Genomic DNA, 10,825 nt, shown 5'->3' on the forward strand with positions numbered 1-10,825 from the left:
ATTTGTTGTTCCAATGACAAAGTTACATTTTCATTTAAACGTCGTTACAATAGGTAGGTATCTACCTATTATAGCATAGATGTTTAACTTCAATTGATGTGAAATTTTGTACATTCTTCTAATATTATAAAAAAATGTGAGCAGGGTGTACATTACCTACGTTCCTATAAAGACAAGATTCAACAAATGCTTTTGATTATCTACAATCGTGAACATGTGTAGGTATAATAATTATCCATGTCAACTTTACTCACGTTGGAAATTCGAGAATGTTCGACTAATTTCGAACTGAACTTGAATTTACCTTTATGAGTAAAGTGAACATAAATAATTACAATACAGTCTGACTCACATTATTCATTCTTGTATATTATAAATATAAAAATTTGTAAAATGTTGGAAGTTTGATACTTAATCAGGCTTAGTTCAAATAGAATGGTTCGGAAAGAAGACTTAGTTTTGATCGCATTTAAATTAAGTTTACATTTAGGATCAGATTTAATTTAAATAAGGTTTTTTTTTTTTTACATTTCACTTTATTGTCAGCTCTAAAGCATTTTTATATAATAAAAAAGTTAGATGTTAAAGTAAACCTCATTTCAATGACCTTAAACCCCTATTTTAAATGCGACATAAATCTGTTTTCCTCTCCAAGCCGATAAATGGGACAGTTACACGGCTGAAAGAATTTTAGTTTGGATTTATAATAATAAATAATTCTAGCATGCTCTTTAAGAATGCTAGCATATCACAGTGTATTTTGTGATGTTTCTAATAATATTCATGTCTATAGGCAATGGTTACTGTTATCCTAACCAAAAACATTGCGCGAACGCTTTACGAACTATTCCTTCATATAGTTAGTTGGTTTTAATGTTTTTTTTTTTTGTAAATAAGTGGCAATAGACAATGGACGATTTAGAGATCACTATTATGAATTTGTAATTTGTTCTGCAGAGACATCATCAACGTTTTCTCACTAATTGCTTTTTGGTAAAACAAAACAATATTTGCTGCCGTAAATATAAACCGTATTTGCTGTCAATAATGAATATTGACAGCAAATACGGTGTAAGTATGACAACTACTGACAAGACCCCCTTTATGGGGAGGAGTCTGTTCAATTTACAGTTGATATGATAACATGATGATAGGGCAACATTCTGATTTTCAATTAAAAAAAAGCTGTCAGATTGTTTTTCATAACTAATCGTAGAAATAAAAATAGTACATTACTGCAGCAGCCAGCAACTGTGCCAAGACTTGTATAGTACTTTTCTCAAACAATGCGCGGAAATCAAAAACACAATTTTACTTTTTCACTTCTCACGCGCCATAATGTCCTTTGTTTTTTTTTTTTCAATAAACAGCTTTCTATTTGTAAGCCAATTCGAAATTTAAATAAAACCTTTTATTAGTTACTTCCTTGGTAGCCATGTTTCGAAGTAAAAGGTCATTCCATTTTTAAATTACAGGTCAGATATGAGTTTACATGGTAATTTATCTGGCCGCAAAACACGACAGATATGGATTTTCATACAACTTTTGCCGGCCGCTGCCCGCATGTATCTAGCCAGTACGGCAATTTTGATTTATCTCGAAGAAGATTGTCAAAATAATGCTCACATTTCCAAGCACGCATAATAACGGCAGATACTATCCTTAGTATATAGTAAAAAATAAATGACTCTCCTTTATATATCAGAACCAATCATTGAGCATAAGATGTTGTTTTTATACATACATTCCTGTAGGTATCCTTACCTATTAAGAAAATTTATTCTAAACGAGTTGGAAACGGGCGATAACGGGTTACGGACGAGCGACTCGCTTTTACATCTAGGTATAGCAATTAATGACACAGAAAGGTTACGCCTATATTATTAACTTAAATATACGATAACGGAACAAAAAGTAAATACTCGTATTGTACTCGTATACTAAAATACTGTTATATCCTTAATAAGGTGGGTGGCTATTTTAGGACATTACTTGTACCCTATATAATTTATTGAAAAACAAGCTTTAACGTTCTTTATTATAATCATCAGAATTATTATTGACATATCTAAACGAATGAATGTGAAATCTAATGACACAGTAGTATATATGTATATATATGTATGTGTAAAATTCCTAAAGAAGTTCTCAGTTTGGTTGTATTATATATATTTGTTACCCCATAGGTTATTCATTGTTAAAATCTGGTGCATATTTTCTCTTGATATTTATCCAGAAGTGGTCACATTCATAACCCATAACTACGAAGTTGCGGGCTAAAGCTAGTTTCAAATAATATCATTTTAATAAAAAAATATTATATTATTTAAACATAACTTATAAATAAACATTAGTTTTCCTTCCCGGTTATTTAGGTATTCTTTTTAGCACTTGTTGAAAAGTGAACTATCTCTGAAAGTCTCTCGAGATTTATGCGTAGATACTACGACGTTATTACATTAAACTTGTACAGGGTACGGATGTACCCTGAATGGAAAAACTAAAACTTTCGGTCGCATTACATATTCCACACGGAATGGATAACCCTCGTAATTTTTTGAATACTCTTTTACAATAAAAATATAACTTTAATTTAGAAAAAAAACCTTTCACAAAAATACAACGTTTTAATTGTAATACACATAATACTCGGATATTTGGAAACATATGAAGAATGTGATAATAAATAATTTAAACCCCAGGCATTATAAATATTATATACAGTTATATTAGTACAGTGCTTTACAGAGGTATTTTTTTATTTTGGCTTAGTGTTACATAACAACGCTACCTACTGTGTTATTGATTTAACTTTTACCTTTGTACCGAAACATCGCTAATAAGATAAATTCCTTTGTTTAGAAAATATCCTTAGATACTAATTAGATGTGTTGATAATAGTTTTTTCTCACAAAAGAAGGAACTTGTAAAAAAGACGAAAACTTAATCATCTGAACTCGAACCGAGGTTTTTTGGTTTTCGGACAGCCCGACTTTTATAGATTGTGGCGAAATTTACCTTCGAATTCTAATGAAATTGCAGGATTTTTTTCATTGCCTGAAAATACAGATAAATCGACGTTTTCTAAAAATCAAACCTAGTTAGATAGAATAATAGCTTACAAAGCCCCCTGCGTACTAACTTTTACGAAAATCGTAGGAGCCGTTTCCGAAATTCAATATAATTATATATACAAGAATTGCTCATTTAAAGGTATTTGATAATATTTGTCACTAGCAAAGATATTTTTTACTATTATTTTTATTTCAAAATTTAAAACTTATAACAAAATTTTCTCGTCTTATATACTCAAAATAAATAAACTATTCCAATAATACGGACTCATTAATAATTTGTACTTTTGTTTTTTCTCGTAATTTCTATTAACAATTGTTTATACCGTTGATTATCTATAATCAATAAATAGTATTTTTTCCTTGCTGTTCATCTTTTACACATATTTTCGACTATGTATTTGGTATTGAATAGAATATCTAAACAAAGTTTAAATTGTATAATGTTTCGTACATTGCTTATATACCTAAAATATTTTATTACATGAATTATACAGATTGCCAATAACATGTATTGCCGTGTGATCTCAGCACAGAATAGATGGCCTATTTTGTGCCTTTCCTTTCCTGTGGATGTCACAAGAAACGAAGAAGAAATAAAATAATATCAATAAGCTCTTACATTAAATACACTCAAAAAAAACACAATCGATTTAAGAAATCTACTTATCTTTTAAATAATTTAAAAAGACTATTACTTTTTCTAAAACTATTATCGTAATACAAAGAGTAGTGACATTTTTAATTCCGAGTAAATAGCTCTCAGTCTCTGTCGATCCAACTGGGAAAGTATCTTTAGCCGAGTAAATATAGAAAATATTTACTCGGCTAAAGATACTCATAGTTTATCGTATCAAATTATGCTCGTATCACTAACTTCAATTTTTGAGAAACTCCTATTATTTCTCTTTAAGGTTCAACTCTGTTATTTTACATACTCATTAAGAACTGGAGCGTCATTTCGTAATCGTCTAAATGACAAACAAATTTGACTACTTATCTAAAAATGATAACGGTGTTATTATAGTAAATATAACACAGTACCATAAATATCACAACATTAACGTCTGTCTAATGGATCATTAAAACCAAAAAACACAGCTTAAGGCTAAACATAGACATTGTTTGGCGGTAGAATCATAAAGTGAAATACTAGTAACCATGCAAATAACTTTGTACAAAATCTCTTTATAGCATAGGGCTGATGAATAAAAACAGAATATTAATAATAATCTTCTAATTATCAGTTACCTTAACCTATGGGTCAAGTACGTGTTAGCTTGATTTCCATTAAAAAATATAATATGCAGGATGATATTAAATTAAATGAGTTAATTAAGGAGATTGTGTTTTACGTTGTAACTCCTGGATGTTTATCTCTATAATTAAAATCTTATCAGACAACATTCGTTTGAAATAAGCAATACAAAACCCAAGACATTCTATCTTCTTTATCTGATTATTATTGTACAAATTTCTTAACATCCAAATATAGAAATTTGAATTAGATATTATTTAGTTTTTTTATTTTGTATTTATCACCAACCATACGTATTAATTTTTTTTTTTCTGCTAGTTTAGTGTGCAATTGTTATATTAAAGAGTTTGCGAGTCGTTGCTTGAATAAAATTTATTAGTAGGTCTAGAATAATAAAGATTGTGTTCTCTGAAAAGAACTGACATTAAACGAGGCAAAACCAATTATTTTGATTTAAAAATTAAATTACTTACCCGATTTTGATAAAACTCTTTCAGATAAAAAAAATCTATATCAGTTTACAACTGACGGAGTTTTGTAGAAACAAACATAAAACAAATAGCTGGTATAATTATTTTGATTCATTTAGTTATCCAATCTTGTAATTTAGATATATTTTTTATACAACTTAGAATGTCAAACAAGCTGACTTCCCACCTGAGGGAAAGTGGTAACTGTCGCCATAACACGAGCATTATGTTGTAATAATCCAAATGCATTGTCAAAATTTTATGAATAAATAATACTAATGAGATATAACTGAACTTCGAGCTTATATTTCATTTTATATTTCTAAAATATAAAATAAATTATTATAAACTTATAAATAAAAAAATGTGTCTATTAAAATTAATCAAATTATAAAATTGAGAAAGGTTTTTTTAAAGTACTTACACTTAAAATTTACACCTAGTGATAAACTTATACACTAAAAGCATATCTGCTAAAATGTTTGTCTTAATTAAAAAAGGCACTTAAACTTCCCTGTTTGAAACTAATTTTATGCTCATCATCCCTCGGTCCTTTCCCGTTTCCCTTATTTAGTATAAAGTATAACTTTTAAATAGCCTTTAATAAGGAATATTACAAAATATACATGAAAAGAAACTTAGGTAAATAATAAGTAATACAGTTAATATAATTTTATAAGCACTTGTTTACAACACAAATTAAAAACAATCGTTAATGTAACTATTATACTTTCTACATTTAATACAAATACCATTAAATACCTTTTAGAATTTTAATAACTACGCAATATTTTCACCAACCTATTTATGCGAAAGTTATTGTAATAATAAAAGCTATGTAATTTTTCACTTTGAAAATAATAATTATACCAAATCAGATTAGATACGTATCTCTGGGGACAAGACAACTGACTTGAAAAGCTGTTAATAATTAAATTATCGAGAAATTCCTAATTCTGTACCTAAAAGAGCTATGAATAGTATTTAAAATTTATAAATCAACAACTGTAGAGATAATGTTAAATAGGTGATCTGATTACAACTGCATACGTCACCCTACAAAAAGTGGGAGGTAATAATGTCTATTATCTATATATTGGTTACACAATTATTCTTAAATGAGAATATCTTGCATTAACATACAAGGAATTCTTTATCACGTAAGCAAAACCGCGCAATTAAGCATAAACTTAATAATAAACACAGTAAAATCTCTGATATCATGTGTTGTTACTTTCGAGGATTAAAACATAATTTTTCCCATGGCACTGATTAGTATAGGACTTCACACATATACATAAGTAAATAGACGGTGCAAGTACTTTAATTTATATGAAAACTAACTACCTGTTTTGATATTACAAAACCCGTTTATAAACCTTCTTTTGGAAACTCCCTTAAAATATATTATTTGTATTGCTATTTTGATTAAATTCAATCCATTAGATTTTTCTTGAAGTTATTTTCATATTAGAACTCCAAATGTAAATTTAGTTTTGGTTTTAATTAGTTTGATTAAGTCGTTTTGAACCTATTCAATGTAAATACGATTATAACACTGATAAAAATCCATGTCTAATCTAAAAATAAATTGAACTATTCTTGTATTGTGTGTATATGTATTTTAGAAACTGAAAGTCATTTCGTTTATTGTTCTAATTTTCTTTTTTTTTTACACAGAAAACCATATCAATGAACGTCAAAATCAACAATCAGAAGAAATGCCGTAAACATGAATCACGAGATTGCCACCATCTCAGCCATTTGTCGCGTAACGTGCTTCGTGCGCGGCGAGGCGTCGTGCGGATGCTCATCGTAGTCGTTCTCACATTCGCAATATGCAACTTGCCCTTCCACGCTCGGAAAATGTGGCAATATTGGTCCAGTGGCTACCAAGGCACCAGCGACTTCAGCACTTTGCTCACACCACTCACGTTTCTCATAACATACTTCAACTCAGGCATAAACCCTCTACTATACGCGTTTCTGTCGAAAAACTTCAGAAAAGGCATGAAGGAACTATTATGTTGTAAATATTACGCAAAGAGGAAAAGTGAGAATTTAATCTTACTTAATCCCGTTGGAGGCGGAGTGCTGAGGCGAAGCTCGACTCGTTCGACCCGCGCCAATTGCAGCACAGTCACTATGGCACCTAATGCGGACTCATGAGATTTGCGTCGCCGGCGTTTCCTCTACAAAGTGGAGAATATGGATATTTCCTGATTAACGGAGAGCACTGACGAGGTAACCGACAGTAGCGGATTTTACACCGTCTCCACTATATCAAAACGTGATTTGTATGATTAAAGTAGATCTAACGATTTCGGACATTTAAGACGTAACGATTAATTATAATTCTAATAAAAAACTCTTTAAGAAATAATAGAAATTAGTGATCTCATGAGCTTAAAATACTATTTTTTATTACTGTAAATGCATGCATATTTTAATATCATATCATAAGTGATTCGTTAACTTTAGAAACGTACAAAATTAAATAGGTATAACAATTAATTTAATTTAAATAAAATAAATGTATACCGAAAGACTAAATTGTAATAAAAACATAAGTACGATATTTGAAATATGGCATTGTTTTAAAGGAATAATTTTTATATGTATACATACTTAGAAATATTTGTAAATAAGTTCGTGTAACCTTTTTAGAAGTATTTCATAATTATAATATGTATAACATTTGACAAATTGTTAAACATATTAGTTTTTATAAGGTAATTGTTGTCCTATATAAGGCAAGACATATTTAATACGATGTAAAGTTGAGTTCTGGTAAGGTCTATTAACTGGGTTTAATTACTTAAATAATTTTATCGCTGTAGGTACTTTAATGTTGTACTTGGTGTTACCTGAAATTTTGAAATTGAACAAGTTTTTGTTGAAGTCTTATTGAGTAAAGATGATAGATTAATATTATTTCGTGATATTCAAGATAATATCAGTACAACGATTTTTCATTTCCCGTATTGCCTCCCTCTTATGTCAATACTTTTTAATTTAAATTTAATTTAAATAATATGATTGTACTATTAATACTTATACATTAATATTTTAATATCCTGAAACTGCTTAGATATATTGCATCTTTATGCATATTTTACTGAATAAATTATGGAGAGTTATCTCAGTAATTGTTCGGACTGATACCTGCCGCTGATTTTCACCACTGTACAACTCGCCACAAACTAAAGTTTCATCCCAACTATCTAGAAGAGTGATAGTCCTCTATCGTGCGTTTTTCAAGATACTTTCTTCTACGCACAACAACGCTTTGGAATCAAATCCAACAGCAGTATTTCCGCATCTATATGACACATAACATTCAAGAAAATAGTATATTTTTTTTAAAAGGCCGACAGCACACCTGCAATGCCTGTGGTGTTGCGGGTGACTATGAGCAGCAGTTGTCGCATACCATCAGGTGAGCCGTATGCTCATTTATCCCCTGTGTTATAAAATAATAATAAAAATATTTATAGCTACATTGGCAACTAATATATAATATTTCGAAATATTTATTTAAATAAATAAGTATCATGCAAATTAATCCTAAAATACCGTAAACATCAATATTCATTCATCCAAAAATAGATACGCGCCGGACGTGTTTACCCCTTCTTATTTTGAAGTCGATTAATTAATAAATTGAAGAGGGTTAATATCGAAAGTTGTCAAAATGTGGCAATAGTTATCTGTGAAATTTCAATTGATAATTTTTTTTTTTATTTTTCTGATTGATTATTTAAAAAAATACTCTATATACAAAATAAGCAGCACATAAACTATCCCTAAAAAAATACACATACGTAACTTTTTGCAAATCGAAATTTTTTTCCTATCAAAGTTTAATTTTCCTATGACAGCTTAATAAGAGTCTAGTTACATGGTTTGCATTTTATTTTCTTAACATAGCATATCATTTCTATTTCTCTTTTTTGTCAAAACTATTGAAAATTACTGAGTTATTTTCAAAAATTGATAGGTAATTTGACGGTACTATACTTCGATAAATTTAGTAGAAAATAAAAGAGCGTGTAATATAGCACTATTTAATTGTAAATATGATTTTACTACACAGCAACGTGGCAATATAGGGTAGATCCATACTACAATATGGGTATCGAAGCGCTATCAGACCTCACTCGTTCTGGTAAAACATTACATCAGAAACAACGTATATATTCATTTATTCATTGGAAAATCAACAGCTTATAATTTATAGCTTACTACAGTAAGGGTAAAATTCCATACTATAGTATGAACGAATATACATATTAATCGAATGTTTTAACTGATCAAACTGAGATCGGATCGAGTTTAATGTAAAATGTATCTTATGTCAATAAATATACGATACAATAATAAAATATACGATACAACTGAATAAAATTGTAATTAAACAGTTTTCAATAAAATATTTTTATTATTATTCAGGTAATTTAATATCATACAAATACAAATTTAAAAAAATATACTAATAACAATTTCAATCTTCATTGTTTATCTTCAAATAGTGGAATTTTATTTATTCGAGACCCTTTCTTCAATATTTAATTAGGCATCTGCAATGTGCCGTAACTCAAGCATCTGATTTTTGAAAATGATTTAATAAGGAAATTGCAGTTAATTTCAACGATTTTTTAGGGATTTCCAAAAGGAGGAAGTTCACAATTTATTTGATTTTTTGCGGCTGGATTACGTGGTTATTACGTCTAATAATTCTTTTCGCAATCGATAAGGTTCACACCTGTGTTGGTTCCATATTAAATTTGTAATGGCTATAACTACCTCTTTTCTTCGTAGAGTAAAACAACTGCTTATTACAGTAGTCATATAAATCTGCATTTAAAATTCAGATAGGTATTTTTAATATAATATTTTTACGAAACATCTTATTTGTTGTTCGCCAGTCAATACGCATGAAGGAGTCAAGCTGAAATTAATATCAAATACTCAAGTCTGCAATGAAGCTGTGAAAAAATTAAACATTTAAGTCAACGCAATCAAAAGATATGGCCGTTTATAGTATATATTTTGATATTTGCAAGGGAATTAAAACCCAGAGTACTTCTCGTTGACCTAGAATCATGAAACATGACATGAAGCAATGTCGTTCAACACAAGTATAGAAAATCCGAAAATCGTAATTTTGCACTTATATATCACAAAAATTGCAATTTTTTTTTTATTATTTATTATTTGTACCTATGAAATTCTCAGTGCGCAAGTCCAAGTCAAACTTGTCGTTTACGAATTATAACTTTTTTTACGAAGCATAATGTGATAATTAATTCATAATTCATATTCTTTTATAAAATTCATAACTATGCCAAATCAAATCCGACATAAATACCTACACAATCGTTGATAGAACTAAAATGGAAGTATCCGAAGCAGTCTACAAGTATGAAGGTTGATTTCGTGCACATTCTCCTGTAAGAGAGGATTACATTCAGTAATGGTGTCTAGCAGCTCAATTGTCTGGTCGACCACCACGTGGTCCGCCCTTAAAAACCATCGTGGTTAGATCCTAACAGATTCCCTACTACGTGTCAACTGATGCGACTTCATACTCATCTATTATCCCTCACTGATACTCCGCCAGCATATGCTAATAGCACAGGAGAAGTTACCATTCCATTTTAATGCCATAAAAATCTATTGTAATATCATAAAAGAGTCTTAGGATTTAGTTGTATTTGCGGCCTAAGGGATAAAATTTGTTCATACACTTTATTGGTTATGAGTATAATAAATATTTATCCTTAGTCTTGTAATGGGCAATCGCAGTTGCCAGTACCTTAAGAAAGAAGAAGACCGAACAGGCGGCGCCCAAGGATGTCAAGAGCCAAAGAAGAAAATTTTTTTGTCGGCGGTGGAGGCGCCGTCTAATATTTGCTCCCCTAATCGTGCTTAGGGCCTTAAATATACTATACTTAGCGCCCATGCACTAAGTACACTAAGACCGGCTCTGATAATTACTTTAGTTTTCTTTATTACCTACT

The 10,825-nt window shown here is 29.8% G+C and overlaps 1 protein-coding gene across 1 annotated transcript in view; it reads left to right on the forward strand.

The window, feature by feature from the left end:
* Positions 1-7,309, forward strand: part of LOC113510313 (trissin receptor) — a 130,060-nt gene extending 122,751 nt beyond the window's left edge. The window contains exon 7 of the mRNA XM_052899592.1: positions 6,483-7,309. Coding sequence (XP_052755552.1) covers positions 6,483-6,971 — 489 coding nt within the window. The 3' untranslated portion in view covers positions 6,972-7,309. The remainder of the gene's footprint in view (positions 1-6,482) is intronic.
* The last annotated feature ends 3,516 nt before the right edge of the window (positions 7,310-10,825 follow it).

Source organism: Galleria mellonella, unplaced genomic scaffold (assembly GCF_026898425.1).
Source record: "Galleria mellonella isolate WM207_F2 unplaced genomic scaffold, CSIRO_AGI_GalMel_v1 utg588, whole genome shotgun sequence".
Taxonomy (NCBI): Eukaryota; Metazoa; Arthropoda; class Insecta; order Lepidoptera; family Pyralidae; genus Galleria; species Galleria mellonella.